The sequence below is a fragment of the Rhinoderma darwinii genome, chromosome 13 (assembly GCF_050947455.1).
Source record: "Rhinoderma darwinii isolate aRhiDar2 chromosome 13, aRhiDar2.hap1, whole genome shotgun sequence".
Classification (NCBI taxonomy): domain Eukaryota; kingdom Metazoa; phylum Chordata; class Amphibia; order Anura; family Rhinodermatidae; genus Rhinoderma; species Rhinoderma darwinii.
The window spans coordinates 15,795,158-15,812,464 of NC_134699.1; the positions used below are offsets into that span (position 1 = coordinate 15,795,158).

Sequence of the window (17,307 nt, forward strand, 5' to 3'; positions counted from 1 at the left end):
AGATATAAATCAGAATATTTGTATTAATTCTATATTGACCATTATAATTGCTTAGTCCAAAATATCTCTGTATCTACAGTATTTTTTTTAAATACAGACATGTCAGTAGCAACAGAGAATTGTTGTACAGTATATATACACTATCTGTGCCAACTACTACCAGAAAATCAAGGAGTTGTCCAGGATTGGACAAAGGGTCTCAGTTTTCTCCCTAGAAACAGCGCCTCTCTTGTGCATAGGCTGTGTCTGGAATTGCAGCTTTCCTTTATTCACTTCAATCAAGGGCGTAATTAGGAAAGACTGGGCCCCATAGCAAACTATTGACCGGACCCCCCCCCCTTGTAAATAGTGCCCCCTCTGTAGATTGTACTATACAGCCCCCCTGTAGACAGTGCTATACAGCCCCCCCTGTATACAGTGCTATACAGGCCCCTCTGTAGAGACCGTGCTATACAGTTCCCCTGTAGACAGTGTCACATCCCACTTGTAGATGCCTTCCCCCAACTTACCCTTGTAGTTAGTAATATACAGCCCCTCCTGTAGATATCGCCATAAAACACCCCCTTGTAGATAGCGCTATACTGGCCCCCTGTAGATAGTGCCATCCTGCGACGAACGGAGCGAATCAACGCTGATGGGATCCTTGCGTAGGCCGTCGTGATCCAGTGACGTCATCAAGCTAGCCTGCGCATGGATCCCGTCACTGTGCATGATAGGTGGCAGGCCAAACGTGGCCTGTAGCCTAGTAAATGGCAGAGCAGGGAGCTACCGCCCTACTCTGCATAGCGTCAGTGGCGGATTAAGTAGAACATAAGCCCTGGGCTGTTACCCAAACTTGGGCTTCCCTTCTCCACCGCCGCGCCGTAACTATTGTGAGCACTACCTTTTTTGTGCAAGCATTAACAAATGAGTGTTACGATTCCCCTTGTCAAAGGGTTGTGTCCCTACATACTGACAGTCTCCAACCATCACTGACAGTATCACACTGTGCAGAGACACATCCTCCTGACAAGGGGAATGGTAACACGTATTTGTCTCAGTCCTGGACTGCACAAAGACTTTTTGTGAAATACTAGGTGTTCCTATAATAAACATGTCAGGAGAGGTGACAGATTCTCTATAAATCCAGTGACTCACAGGTGACGAGTTCTCAGATTCTAGTAGTTTTCTTTCCTCTTTTCTTCTCCATCCGGTCCAGACTTCTTGACGACTTCTCCCGGCCATGACCTATTTCTGCAGAATTTGCCACTTTGATGTCTTCGGCTCTTCACTTTTCCAACATTTCCACACCTATAAACGAAGATAAAATTATCATGGAGCCACACACTTTGTCCATAAATATAATAGTACCATACACTGTGCCCCTGAATATAACTCAAAAACTGTAAAGTAAAGCACCACATACACACAGCCCCAGTAGATAGCACCACACACAGCCCCTGTAGATAGCATCACACCCCCCCCATGTCGATAGCTTTACACACAGCCCCTGTAGATAGTGCCACACACTACCCCTGTAGATAGTATCACACATACACCCTCTGTCGATAGCGTCACACACAGCCCCTGTAGAGAACGCCACACACAGCCCATGTAGAGAACGCCACACACAGCCCCTGTAGATAGCATCACACACACACCCTATAGGTAGCACTGCACACATCCACCTGTAAACAGCATCACACACACACACACACCCCACTGTAGGTAGCGCCACACACAGCCCCCCCCTGTAGATAGCATCACACAGACCCCTGTAGCTAGCGCCACACAGCCACCCCTGGTATATAGTGCCACACAGCCCCCCTTGTATATAGTGCCTCACAGCCCCCCCTTGTATATAGTGCTACACAGCCCCCCTTGTATATAGTGCCACACAGCCAAAAAAATATTGTACTTACCTTGCCCCGTTCCAACGACAGATGGAGCGCTGCACAGCCTCAGGGCAGGACACTTGCGCAGACCAGCGTAATGCAGTGACGTCATCATGCCGGCCTGCACAAGGAGTCTTCCCAGCGCCTTATAGGCTGCAGGCCTAACGTGGCCTGCAGCCTATAGTATGTGTGTGGTTGTCGCTAGCACCGGTGCCCCCTCTGGTGCCAGCGATGCCACCGGGCATGAGGGGGCCCGTGCCGCCTGGCCCAAAAATGTTATGGGCTGGCCGGCCATGGGCCCCCTGGGAGCTTTGGGCCCCGGACAGCCGCCCGAAGTGCCCTTATAATGATCCGTCACTGCATAGTGTTTAAAAGTATCTGCATCCTAAGGAGTGTATGTGTGTGTGTGTATGTACATATGTATATATGTATGCATGTGTGCGTGTATGAGTGTACGTGTGTATGCATGCGTGTATGTGTGCGTATATGTATGAATGAATGCGCGTGCGTGCGTGTGTGTGTATACATATATATATATATATATATATATATATATATATATATATATTGGGGAGGGGGTCTTAAGAGAAATACAGAACATTGCTAGTAAGAAAGGATTTGTAAGAACAATGCTGTATATATAGATGGGATTAACTCTGCCACTTTGCACCGTAATTCTATTTTTCCATGTAGGAGAAAAAAAGAAAGAAAGAAAAGAACATACCTATGTCTTTTTAAAGGGAATAATTCATTGTGTGTCAGATGTGAAAAAGGCTTTATATCCAGCAAATCCTTTCGATCTTGCGGCCGCTGTTCTGTGGAGATTTTAGTATTCGCATCGTTATAAGACGGAGGATCCTGGGTGAGTTTTTCAGCCCTAAATCCCAAAACATCTGTTGAGGTTTTTCGCAGTACTTGTGGATACAACTTGACTTGCCGATGTTTACTGGGAATTACTCTGTGAGAAGAAAGGGGTTTTTTTATATTTTTTTCTACAAAATGTATTTTTAATAAGCACAGTCCAATACTATATATAATATGCACAGATACAGGACTATATGCAGATATACAGCAGCTGAAGCTGAGGGGGGGGGGGGGTACATGCAATTAACCATTGCATGACAATGGCCATATATATAGACCTGTTATAATTAATAAGGTGTTGTGCTTGGCATCAAAAACTGGTCTCAGCCTTTTTTTTTTTTTTACGGCTGGCCAGATTTAGCACATTTTGACCGACCAACACATTTAATTTTCTATGAAGACTAAAAACTTTATGATAATATGGGGCGAATCATGCAACCCTATCTCTCTATCCTCAACCATAATGTATTCCCTATGTGTCCCGGTTGCATTTCATCCATAAATGCCTAAGTTATAGCCTATAAATTTCCATAAAGTGGGAGGAAAAATATCATGAAAACCCTCGGTCATGACTAATTTGGACAAATTCTTCTTTTTAGCATTTCTTTCTTACATATCAGTGTAAAATATAACATTGGTGTCTATGGAAAATGTATCTTTGATGCTGATGTAACAAAAATTGTGCCCATTAAATTGTCCAATTTGTGCCTGGATAAACTGTCATACGGATGAGGGGAAGACGTATCTGTAGTACAAACCGCTTATCAGGCGAGAGGCTAATTATCGGTGGAGTAATAAGCTCCATGTTACGCTAGTTTTATCCCTGTTTGCAGAGATCTTCCCATCATGTAATTATTTATGATCTATGTTTGCCATTTAGTTTCCAATGCAACCCGCTATTAACCCCTTACAGGTACAAAAGTGCATTTGGCGCTTTATTCTATGACGCGATTGCCCGTTGTGATCATATAGGAAATAAGCACAGTCATTAAAAATAGTAGGTTTTATTTTTCATCTTCATCAAAATGCAAAAAAAAGCACAAACATTGACTGCAATAGAATTAACATTGACTACGCATACCAAAAAAAAAAGCATTCTCCGTCATGCTCGGTATTCAATAAATAGAGTGCAAAACACTTTGAAGAAACAGGACTGCAGCCTTGGAAACATGCTTCAAAACGTGTCCACAAAATGAGTAGGGGCAAAGTACGGGATGTCGGAATTTTTGAGGTAAGAAATGATCATTTTAGAATATGCAAATGATTAACCGCCAGATTAGAAACAGATAGAAGGGTATACAGGCTGTCTGCCACCCGTCAGGTATAAAAATACAAGACAGTCAATTACTTTCAAGGAGGGAAGCTGCAGTGCTGGGTACGATCACTGCCCGGGGAGACAGGGAACCAAGAGATAGCAGCTTTGTCATTTCTTAAATTCACATTCATGGTGGGGATTTCATTTGGCACACCCCATGCAGACCCAGGAACTCCATGCAATACTGCCCATATGAACAGCTTCCATTAGGTCTAGAGAATGGGTCCCTAAGATGTTGTCAACGGGTGTAGGACCAACCCTGGCATTCAGTAGAGACCCAGAATCACTGCACCCACATCTTTTGATGGTCTCCTGTCCTTCACTAAGAAGTTTATCATACTTTCAGACTTGATGAGCAAGTTGCAGCCAAGGAAGAATACGCCAAATATGACAGTGAGGGATAGGACGCACAGAACCGCGATCTGGACCACCCTGGTGATGAACAAGCTTCTCTCATCTGGAGTTAAGACCAGGGAGCCCCCATCATTTGTGATGACAGCCCTGGTCCCATTGCAACATCCAATCAAAGATCCAAGTCCCTGGGTTGAGTTGTTGTAAGCTCCTTGGTCCAGGACAGTCTGGTTGAAGAAAGTCCCATTCATCTTTGGAGTTGTGGACCTTCCAGAAGCTTTAGGTCAGAAAAGTGGAGATGGAACTTCAGCAAATCTCTTTAGGAAAGTGTCCAAGATACCATGTTCGGTGGGTAAGGTCACGGTGAGGCTGGAGAAGACACGGCTGGTGCAACCACCTCAGATATGGAGTCCATCCATTGCAGTAAACTTGTGCTGAAGATTCTCACCCACATCAACTCTTCTATTATCCGGACTATCTATGCTCTGAGGTGAGATGGTGCTCACCGATCTTATATATTGCTGGGAGAAACCATTAGCTTGGCAAGCAAAGGGGGGTAGTGATGGACTGAAGTTGACACTTCAGTCTTAAAGCAAGCACTTTATGCTTCACAGTCCAGCAAGCTGGATGTGTCCTGTCTCCCTGAGCAGCAGCGTAGGCAATCCGTATGATTACTTTAACTCATAGTCTGCTGGAAAGATATATACATTCCGGAATTTATGCTATAAAGAAATCTATACGTTGAGATAAATATACATTGATGCCAACGTTCTGCATTGATTTATTTTGGGTAAAAGGAAGAAAACGTACAGAGAACTCGTCCTGGTGTAAAAAATTGTCTTAGACTAAGGTGCCGTTCCTTTTGTAGCCTAAATATGTGTCCCAATCCGGACTTTCGATGACGAAATCTTGATTATCGTGACTCATGAAGTTATAGCTGGTATTGGTTCCAGCGCTGACGCTGAATCTCGGCAAATATCGGACAACCCCTCTCTTTTCTACACCATGAAAGGAAACAGGTGGAGTATTTGTATGATCAGAGTTTATGTCTGTGGATTGAAGCCAGTAGCACGAATAGAAACAAGACTTCAGCGTCATCTGAAATCTAAGTTTATTTTAGATCCTGTAGTAAAGTGCACGGAGATGGGGAGATGCACTGTAAAAAGGACCGGTCAGCTCTCCTGATATGTCTGTTTTAGTAAATAATTGTATTTTCCATGAAATAACAAATCTGGAGTAGCTTTTCTTAGCACTCTGCATTGTACCGTTCCTCTGTTATTCCTCCTAGAAATTTATGAATAAATTAAAAACTGGGTGTTACCAGTTGGGGGGGGGGTCCCTACACCGTCTGACACTGTCCAATCAGTGCTGAGACTGTGAAGATTGTCAAGGGAAATGGTAATGTCCAGTTGTCAATGTGTTCAGAACTTTCTAGTAGGAATTACAGAGGAACAGCACAATGCAGAGTTATAAGAAAAGGTGCTTCAAAATTGTTATTTATGGGGAATACAAGTATTTACTAAAATAGACATGTCAGGAAAGATTTAAAGTTCTCTTTAAAGTTGTTGTCTGGTTAAAAAAAATAAAAATAAAAATTATTTAAAATACCCTTAGGGAATTCTGAATTAATAGAGAGAGATCCATTATTTGCCATGGCAGACATGGGCCAGAAAAAGTCTCTGGAGGACAAGAAACATCTATGAATTACACAGACCGCTATAGATTTTAATAGGAACTGTGTAATTCTACATTTCTCCTGTGGTGGCACTGCAGGAAAACTGAACACTAGCTGCCAGGTTCCCCCAAAGCTGATCGCTGGGGATCCCAGCAGCAGGACTCCCTGTGATCAGCTAATTTTTCTTACAAAGTGGATTGTCCAAAGTGGACATTTCTTTTAAATTAACATTTTATTTGAAAGGGGTCATATTATATCGATGGCCGATCCAAGTGAATGGGACTGAGCTGCAATCCCAGGCCCAGCCAATACCGAGGTGTACAGCGCTGTGCATAGTAAACACTGAAGCGGCAGCGGCGACGAATGCCCCTTTAGTCAGCTGATCGTGGGGGTATCGGTAGTCAGATTCCCACTGATCTGATATTGATGACCTATACTAAGGATAGGCCATCAATCTAAAATGCCAAATGCCCCGGAGAACCCCTTTAATATTTAACATGCTCATAAGACTTCTTAGTGCTTTAACAATCAAGTGGAAAACTTACCTCCTAGTTCTTCTTTTCTATTAATGTTTTTTTCTGTGATCTGGTGATGTGTTCGTATATTTCTGAGAATTACACTCACTTGTTGAAAACATTACATGACTCTGTGACACTTATTTAGGTCCGAGCTGACATATTTCAGATTTTTATTCCTCTAGAAATCAATAAGAAACGATGCTGCATTTTGCCAATGACATTTAATTCCCGGCACAGTTCTATTAATTAATGTGATCCTGACAAAGCTTCAATACCCAATAGTTATTGTCTTAGTCTCTTGTTAAAACCATCATTCAATAAACAACTTCAAATGCTGCTCCTTATAAGTTTATGGTTCAAGACTGTAAAGATGACGGGTGAAGTAATAAGACATGCAAAATCTTTAAAGGAACAGTCCAGGTAAACCTGATAAACTGTGTGATTCATATTGCAGAGCCTGAGGGGGAGGAGCATGACTTCTGCTAGTGTTCAATGAATCCCTGTGTCATGCTCCGCCCCCTCTGGCCCTGCACTAGGCATAGCCTGCATTAGTTTTACCTGAACTGTTCCTTTAAGTGCGTACACAGTCTTTTGTGCAGAAATTGAGATGTATTTTTGCCTTCCTTCAATATTAATACATAAATAATTAATACTGGATGAGGTGTAAATTATGAAGCATAAACGATCAATGTTCCTTTGAAGCTGAGCGGTACAGAGTGAAGGGGTCAATCTATTTGGGGCTTCACCATGGGAACTATAGGCTTAAATGTGCTTTCCAAATTCTTGAATCACCCACCAATTGACGTGGGTCCCATCACATTGGAAACCTCTACAGGGTTACATAACTGTATAATAAAAAAGTTCTTCAACTTTCTAATATACTTTGTGTATCAATTCTTCACCATTTTCAAGATCTCTGATTGCTGTCAAGAAGAAAAACATTTTTGTTTATAGCCATACAAATCTAAAACGTCTCACAGCGAAGTCTCTGTTCACACCACCACTAGGGTTCACTTCATAAGTTGTTGTTTTTTGTAGGCCTGAATAGTATAGTCAAAACAGAAACCGGACAGACCCATTATTGGCAATTGGAACCCATGAGGATCCGTTGTACAACAGGACCATCATAGCAGTCATGGCGAGAGTAATAACTGAAGTCATGACACCAGTGTGAACAGAGCCGAAGAGTTTGTTAGTCTCTTGATGGAAATTAGGATGTTTCCATTCAGTGACAGCAAACTAATTTCTTGAAAAATGAGTTGAAACACAAAGTATATCAGAATATTGATTATGCTTCTTATCGAAGTTAGAATTCATTGTGATGTACCTTGAAATGATCACATCAGGGCATAAATATTGTGCTAATCCTGTAGGAGACATTGACATGATCTTTGTATGGCTTAAGGAATTTTCAGCCATTAAAGGATTATTCCCATCTAAGACATTTATGACATATCCATGGGATATGTCATAAATATCTAATAGATGCGAGTCCCAGTTCTAGGACATACAACTATCTCCAGAAAGGTGGTCATCTTTCCCCCCATGCCGCTTACATAACGGTTTCTTTAACTCCCATAGAACAGTATGGAGAGATGTGCCATTCATTCTTCACCTGGATGAATCGGCCAGCAGCTGCCTCAAACGTGGGAACAGGGGAAGGGTTACCCCATTTCTCGAAATAGATGCTAGTCCCAGATCTGGGACCCGCATATATCAGACAATTGACATATCCAGTAGATATTCCACAAATGTCTAAAATGGGAATAACCCTTTAAAGGGTAACTAAACTTTCAGAAAAAACTTCTTACATGTCATAGTGACATGTCAGAAGTTTTGATCGGTGGGGGTCCGAGCACTGAGACCCTCACCCGAGCACTTCTGCCGTTTCGTTATAACGATCAGTGGGGGATCTCAATGCTCAGCACCCACCGATCTAAACTTCTGACATGTCACTATGTTTTCTGAAAGTTTAGTTACCCTTTAAAAAGGGAACTAAACTTTTAAAAAACTTTTGACATGTCAGAAGTTTTGATCGGAGGGGGCCAAGCACGAAGACCCCCACTGATCGCTATAACGAAACGGCAGAAGTGCTTGGGTTAGCAGTGTATGGAATCATAGACTTTCTATTGAGCCTGTATACCGCTCTAAGAAAAGCTGAGCAGAAATGAAGCGGCACAGCACTCATCTGAGCACTTCTGCCACTTTGTTTTAGCGATCGGTGGGGGTCTCAGTGCTCAGCACCCACCAATCAAAACCTCTGACACGTCACTATGACATGTCAAAAGTATTTAAAAGTTTAGCTACCCTTTAAATAAACATATTTTACCATTGTAATGATGTGCAATTCCTGAAGCCCATCAAGTTACAATCTTGAATCTAGAATAATCCCAATCAACAAATCTAAAAAGGACCCATGACCCGGAAATCCATGAGTAAAAATCACTTCTATGAAGTTTACTAGAGGTGATTTGATTATGAAAAAAAATGGTGATTGCGGCCATATTACATACACTGCTGCCATGCGGGATTTGATATTCCTTCACTGACCACGTTATTTCCATTATACTATTAGTCCACAACAGGAGGGGGTCAAAACTATTTAGATCGCAGGCTGTCAAGGCATGTTGGGGGTTGTAGTTTCACAGCCACTGGGATGTTGCAGATCACTGCACTATATTAACCTGCAAAATGAATCTACGTAACTAAAACTAGGAAATGTCCAGCTACATACATTGACCACTAGATGGCGCAGCCGATTTAGTCATTTCCAGACAGGGAAGCTATTGTACGTAAATGTGAACGCAATAAAGGGGTTTATAGATTTATGTCAATAAAGCTTAAACATTATATAACGTTAAGTTCTGCAACTTTCTAATATATGCAGTGTTTACATGTTTCACTATTTTCAAGATCTCTGCTGGCTGTCAGTGAATGAGAACATTCCTCTTTACAATTCATTAACTGAAATCCTTTCCCGATCTTAACCAGGTGCAGGACTTGAGTTTAAATACACTGTAAAGAATCAAGAGTCATGTATTAGTGTGATAAGAACATTACCAGGCCAGGTTTTGATTATATAAAGTGAGATTTAGGGTACAATCTCCTGACATATCGCTGTATCATGATTTTTCCAGTGACATATCCTCAGGATATCTCTATTTAATATATCAAAAGACAATTTTAGGTGCGATTCCCCTTTAAGAGGTTTGCCATACTCCATTCCTAAATGATGAGTCATGGGGAGAGGACATAATATATATATTTGAAGGGTGTGTTTACTTTTGCAACCATTTTTTACTTTTCACTGTATCTAAAATAAAAAATAAAGTAACTTTGCAAAAATCTCCCGTTCTGTGTCTACAGCTCCTATGAATTCCTATGTGTCCTTGGTTAAAGCCTACCAATAAACCCTGTGTTGTCTGATCCTGCAGTCATATTCCTTTTCATTTGTCCTCTACTTCTTGCCAACCATTCGGTAGGTTGCAATACGCGACCATTCAAATACATAGGTCTGTACTGGAGCTGTATACACAAAACGGTCAGAGATTTTATAAAGAAGACTATTTGAAAAATGACTTCATTTTGTATTCTAGATGCATTGGAGCAATAATTTTTTTTTTGCAAAGATGAACATATATTTTAAATGCAACCGTGTCAGGTTTATGTTAGTGATGAGTGAAGTAAATTGTGGATATTATATATAATGGGATTTATTCTGTATACTATACCACTTAGGCCGAATTCAGACGTCCGCGGTATACGTCCGTGTGACAGAAGTTAGAACAACGGTCACGTTTCCTATTTTGTTCCATTTTCACGGATCCCTCAATAGACTCAAGTCTATGGGGATCCGTGAAAACGGGGACCAACTCGGATGTGGAAAACTAGTTTTTCACATCAGAGTTTCCCCACGTTTGTCTGAATTCGGCCTGATTTTGATGTTAAACACAATTGTGCGGTCTTTATTCTGGGATATCGTGCTCTTGTATTCAGACCCAATGATCCAGTTTGGAACATTTCGTCCTGTGTTATCCAGAGACATGATTTGTACAACACTAATATTGTCTCGTGTGTGTTTTTTCTTGGCTATTATAGTTTGCTACTCCCTTTTGCGGTTTTGAGTGGTTTTGACAGATATCCGGTGGCATGGTTCTTATTCTCGTCCACATGGTGATCTTTTCCTTTTATCTCCTAGGAACAAGCATCATATGGCTGCTGAATATGGAAGATCAGTTATATCAACGAGCCAAAATAAAAGGGTAAAACGTAATATGAATGTATCACAAATGAACAGTTACCCTAGAAGTAAGAAAACTGTACATACGTATATCAGACCATGAGTTAATAATGAAAGGGGTTGTTAATAATTAGACAAAAAAAAAATATTTTTTTCCCCAGAAACAGCGCCACTCTTGTCCATATGCTTTGCCTGGTATTGTAACTCATCCCCAGTCACATGAATTGAAATGAGCTGCAATATCAGACACAGCCCATGGACAATGGTGGCGCTGTTTCTGCAAGAAAAAAGAAAAAGAAAAGAAGACCCTTATTTCTAATCCTGGACAACCCCTATAATTGGATCCTGTGAACCATTAAAGGGTCAGCACATGGGACTCCAAAACTGAAGTCATGCCTCCTACTCGTGGTCCCTCTGAGTCCTAGTTCCTCAGCCTGAGACATGTGGTACCTAAAGGGGGTACACACCGTATCTGTAGGGGGTACTCACTCTGCCCTTGCAGCACAGTATATGATCAAACCCTTGGGGGTACTTTAATGTACTTTATTCGAGTAGAGGGTACTTGGCTTAGAAACATTAAGAAACGCTGGTCTAAATTCCAATAATTTTAAAGGTCAGTGGGACTGAACGTTACTGCTGCGGTGCCAAATCTAATGCTGTGGTTTGGTATTTTCACACTCCAGGTAAGCAGACAAGGACACTGCTCTTAACCTGCTAACCTTAAAGGGGGTTTCCACTATCACAGTCATGTGTTGTCCATAGTGACGTCAATGCTTTGGCCAGTGATCGACTGCTGCGGTCACATGGGCCTGGGATGAGACATCACCACCCTGCGGGAACGATATGAAGAATTCCAGTAAAGAGAACAGCGCCAAATTTAATAAGCATACAATATGGAAGTGCCTATGACCAGCACGGCCGGATTAAGACAGGGCAAAGACCCTGAGGCATCCAGCATCTAGGGTCCTTCACCACCTTCATACCATGTGCATCTCAGGGTCTAGCTTCATCACAGACAAAGAAGCCCAAATATAAATCTTACAGCGCAGAAGACATTTTCTTCCAAACAGTCACAAAATTCTCCATCTGACTGCTCTGTGTACTTGAATGACATCACCACACCACTGCAGTGACATCATCAATCCCAGACGAGTGCTAAAACTAACTATCCACAAGGCACCAGGGAACGCCTACACATTTAGTGCACTGTATGGCAGTATTATTTGCACTAATGACGTGTGTAATGTAAAGTGATGTCATGTAACGCCTCTTTAGGCCGTTTACTATGAAGAACACAGTATAGCAAAAATGGCGACATAAATGTAATATGTGAACCCAACGCAATTATAGTTTACTTAAGTAAATAAGTACAATTTAACGTCCTCCAGGTATACAATAATGGCTTCGTTCAGGTTAAGGTTCCATAAATAAGGTTAACTATTAAAAGAAGAATGAGTCAAACAATCACCATGTCAAGGTGAAAGGATCTTTGTCGCCGCTATTACCCAACAGAAACTCTAAACAAAGAGACTTATTTTCTAAAGTCGTCAGTTCTCAGGGATGCAATTACTCAAGCACCCCCTTCCCCCAATACACAAAACAGGAATAGGTACTACAATAACACACAATGCAGCTTTCAGAACTATCCTGTGTACAGCAGCACTTTCATACTTGCACGGCCATACAAATTTTGGCCTAAATCCTTATGTTTAAAGGGTCACCAGGTCATACCTCTTGAACTTAGGGCATCCCTCGTCAAAAATAAGTTTTTGACTGCATATACCGCCATTAAAGGGGTTTTCTCATCTCTGACATTTTTGGCATAGCCACAGGATATGCCATAAATATCCGATAGATGCAGGTCCCAATTCTGGGACCTGCCATTATCTCTAGAACAGGGCCCCCTGGCCCCCTCCTACCTTCTCCCGCTGATCTCCGGCCAATAAGTTACGAGTTAGCTAGGAGTTTGGAGCCGAGCACAGACAAACTCGCTGAGCTACGCTGTTTCCGTATAGAAGTAAACGGAGATGACGGAAACAGCATAGCACAGCGAGCTCGGCTGTTTCCGTACTCCAGGCCACCTTATAACTCAGTCAAAATGTAGGATGGGGTCACAGGGCACAGTTCTAGAGATGGGTTTAACACCCCCCCCTGGATGGAAGATAGATAGATAGATAGATAGATAGATAGATAGATAGATAGATAGATGATAGATAGATAGATAGATAGATAGATAGATAGATAGATAGATAGATAGATAGATAGATAGATAGATAGATAGATAGATAGATAGCTCATGTGCCAGCCTCCTGGATGGACCCACACTGGCATGTTATGTCTCATGGGGATGAATCACGGAGTAGAGAGGGAAAAGCACATACAAAGCGACCCAATATATAATTTCCTCCAGACAACAGACTCATTCCTTCCACCTCAGACAACACGTCTGGGTTGACAACTAGTTCCTTCTTCTCTGGAGCTGCGCTCTGTCTACCTGACCTCCCTACATTACTAAACTGTATCATTAGTTTAATCCCACTTCCTCACCATGATGTAGTAGACTACAAGTCCTAGTCCAGATATAAGTAAACTGTCAGTCTCACATTGACAGGCCACGCTTATACTTGTGGTACGACACCCTAAACTAAAGGGACGGTCAGAGGAACGATAAGTTTCAGCATTTCCACATATGTCAAGCTCCCTCGCACCCCATCAGACTAGGAATATTACAAGATATGTTTTGTACAAAGTGTTTCTTTGAAGGTCAACAGTGAAATAGAGCCCAAAGAGTTCGATTTAGGAACCGGAAATTCCTATTCCCATAGTCCGAAGGGGAGTGTTGTTTTTAGTTATGTTACCATAATGACTGACACATCCTTTCCATCTCTGCTCCAATAAATTAGTTATTTTCTGTATGAAAAAATAAATACATTTTTTATTATGGTCAATTATAAAAAGGAACTGTTGTTTCCAGGAGGAATAACAGAGGAACGGCACTATAAAGCGATGCACTCGAATTTTAATTTTATGGGGAATACAAGTCACTACTAAAAGCAAATATGTCAGGAGAGCTGATAGGTCGTTTTTAAGAACCTTCCGTATTGATAAGCACATGTCAAGGTTGCCTGCCCCCTAATGTAGACTGACTGCCATGTCCCCATTTACCTCCGCATTGCATGCTGGGACTTGTAGTTAATACACACCTCACAATTTTACCCCTTTAGATCCACCTGTCTTCCCAAATAGCCCTGGTGTAGGGCTGATTTACAGATGTTTTATCTGGCTCAGAAAGTGCATATCTGTTTTCGTTTCCGCGTTGTGTATTGTTTTTGGAGTTGGAGCTTTGTTGTGTTTTGTAACTCTGAATAGTTAGCGATTTATGTGAAGTTTAAAAAAACATGGACCAGTGAATATTTCACATGTCAAGACTTCAAAGGGCCCCCACCCAAATTTCAACTGTTAGAGAAGGAATTTGTACACTATAACATAGCGGCCACAGGAAGTCATTTCAACCACAGCCATTTTAGAGGCTCAGGAAAGCGGGCTTTGGTCACGTAGTCACCCACCTTCCGTCCTCTATCCCCACTACGTCTAGTATATAACTTATTGCTTCTTGCACCTACTTGAAATAGCACATAAGAAACCACCCTCGACACTTCCGTGAAAAGCGGCATGGCTTATCTCGTACCTTGCACACTCGCCCACACACCTCCCCCCGATCAGACTACCCCCCCATCACACAATTAGATAAAACACTAGAATAAATGAATGCTCACCTCCGGGGCGTTTAGTGCTGCGTCACGTATAAGGTTTCAGGACCTTATATGAGCCGCCGCCGCATGGTGAGGGAGCCTGAGGGGACCCAGAGGGAAAAAGAGGAGCGGGGAGGTGAGAATACTTATGTGTTATTTTACTGTCTGATGGGACATGGGGCGTTCGCCTCTTAATAAATGTGTCGCATCTTACTTAAACTTTCTCTACATAAAGACTGGCATATAAAACACCAGTCTTAATAAATTCCCCCCATAGGGTATTAATAGGGCTCCCTGATGCACAGCTGCTGCTCTCTCCCTCTCCACTGCAGCTCTGCCCCTGTAGATTGGCTGCTGTGTATGAACACAAGCCCATCACAAGCTGGAGCCGGAAGTCAGTGCAATGAGGTTGGATTTCTATTACAGCAATGGCAGAATGATTATAAAGTACCAGTAAAGGAGATCAGGTATTAGTGACGGAGGTCAAGGGGTCAATACCAATGTGTAACCTCAATCATATTGGAAACGAACTCCCGCTCTGAAATAATTCTGTAAATTCCCTTTCGCTCTTCCCCTTTTTACAGACTTATATTAGGCTATCATGCCCTCTCCAAACTTCCTCCATGTCATGTCCATGTCACATTGTGGCCACCGCATTTGGCAATCCCATTCGGTTTTCTAGATAATCTCTCCGGGCAGATTATATTTTGGTATATCCGTTTTTTCGCTTTCTCATGACACAGCGTTATCGGAGGGTGACATCCACCTTATGGAATTGTTCTCAATAGGATCTCCACTCTAATGAACATCTCATCTAATATAGTTACACTCAGTCGTTTAATTTGCCCCATGGGGCAGATTTATAAAGAGTGTCAGGTTTTTTGTCAATAAAAACGGTGCAATTAAGTTATGTACATATAAGAGCAGGAGCCTCATAGTAAACATGGGCCCCCCATGATGGGGGATTCACCACTCAGAACCGAAGAATGTGCCTTCCACGCCCTTACCATCACCTTTGGGCCAATTCACCACCTCCTTGTTTGCAAAAAATACGGTCCCTCTGAAGAGAGGCGTGCTGCACAGGTTCTCACCAAAGACAGTGCCACACCTGTCTACAGGTTGTGTGTGGTAAAGTGGACATATTTTTCTAATTCTGTACAACACCTTTAGGCCCTGCCCGTCTGGAATTTTGAGGCAGATTTCGATCTGCCTGCACGCTATTGGCCGCGTTTTTCGCCCATTGATCACCGCGGACAAAAACGGCGCAAAATACGCTTTCTTTGCCTTTCTTCTACGCTTTCTTTGAGGTCAGAGACGTAAACGGCCGAAGATAGGGCATGTCGCTTCTTTTTCCGCAAGACTGTTTTTTAAATCAATGGGAGGCATTTTCGGCTGTTTTTGGCACGTCCTCCGACGCGGTTTCTGCGTCAAAATTTTTGTCAAAGAACTCCGCCCAGACATCACAACTTGAATAGATAAGCCATTTTTTTTAGGAATACACGATGTTACGTTCATTCCATGTGCAACCAAATACATTTTGTATAATTGTTCAATTTAAAAAGAGGAACATAAATAGTTTATATGTAATAAAGTAGTATTTGAACTTCTCACCAGCATTTCATAAGTTAGCCAGAGGATGGCAGCAGTGAGCAGATGACGTCTCTAAGTATAAGGGGTCTATTAAGAATGAGTAAAAAAAGTTGCAGGGTGTGAACAAGGGAGGAGTTGTGATGACTTTAGTTGGTACTTACGCTCCGGCACCTGGATAATTGTCAGCGCACAAGCCGGTGGGGGGTTCTAGGAGAATATACTTAGCTGCCCCCCCTCCATTCTGGGTGACAATGATGTCCCTTATGTACACAAGTCTGGTCCTCGTGTTATGGATTTCTTCTACAAGCTGCGGTAAGTGGACAGAGAACGTTATAACATATAGTTACTATTATCCTGCTGTTATAGCACCATGCATAGGATCTATTGATAGACTTGTATTTAAAGCCATAGAAATGGATGTATGTCCATGTACCCGGCTAATGCATTATGTAGATTGTCAGCTCTTACGGGCAGGGTGTATGTATATTTATTGCTTCATCTGCTTGTAAAGTGCTGCTGTCTAATCTGTTGCCGGTTGTTGTTGTTATTATTATTTTATCACATTGTAGAGCCGTCATCTACAACCTGTGGCTCTCTCCCGATATGGGGAAACTAAAGCTCCCAGCATCTTAGGATATACTGGGAGTTGTAGCCACAGATGGAGATGTTACAGTATGCTGGCGGTAGTTCCACAACCACTACAGATGATAAGGCACAACGCACACGACCGTACCCGTAATTACGGGCACAGCCGGCCACGGACAGCCGTCCGTATTTGCGGGCTGTGCTCCCATTATAAAGTATGGGAGCACGGTCCGTAAAATAAAAAAATAGGACATGTCCTATTTTTTGGGGAAAGTTTCTACGGTGCGAACACCTTCCCGTAAATAAACGGCATTGGGCTTTAGGGTATGCTGGAAGTAGTAGCTCCAAAACAGCTGGAGACATTACGGTTAGGAGTTGTAGTTTCACAACAACGGGAGGCGTGTGAAAATGTCGGAAGTTGTACAACAGCTGGACATGTCAAGGTATGCTGAGAATTGTAGTTCCACTACCACTCGAGGTGTCAAGGTACACTGGAAGTTGTAGTTTCACAACAGCTGGAGTAATGTCTGCCGCCCACTGCTA

At 42.3% G+C, this 17,307-nt stretch overlaps 3 protein-coding genes across 4 annotated transcripts in view; 1 reads left to right on the plus strand and 2 right to left on the minus strand.

Annotated features, from left to right (window-relative positions):
* WNT3 (Wnt family member 3) overlaps positions 1 to 17,307 on the minus strand; it is a 203,792-nt gene that overhangs the window by 130,517 nt on the left and 55,968 nt on the right. The window lies entirely within an intron of this gene.
* Positions 3,727 to 4,910, minus strand: RPRML (reprimo like). Its single transcript, XM_075847008.1, has one exon. It carries the CDS (start codon positions 4,653 to 4,655, stop codon positions 4,320 to 4,322), a length of 336 nt encoding a protein of 111 aa, XP_075703123.1. The 5' UTR covers positions 4,656 to 4,910; the 3' UTR covers positions 3,727 to 4,319.
* The window catches only part of ITGB3 (integrin subunit beta 3), a 44,147-nt gene continuing 43,192 nt past the window's right edge, over positions 16,353 to 17,307 (plus strand). The window contains exon 1 of the mRNA XM_075846537.1: positions 16,353 to 16,491. Coding sequence (XP_075702652.1) covers positions 16,431 to 16,491 — 61 coding nt within the window. The 5' untranslated portion in view covers positions 16,353 to 16,430. The remainder of the gene's footprint in view (positions 16,492 to 17,307) is intronic.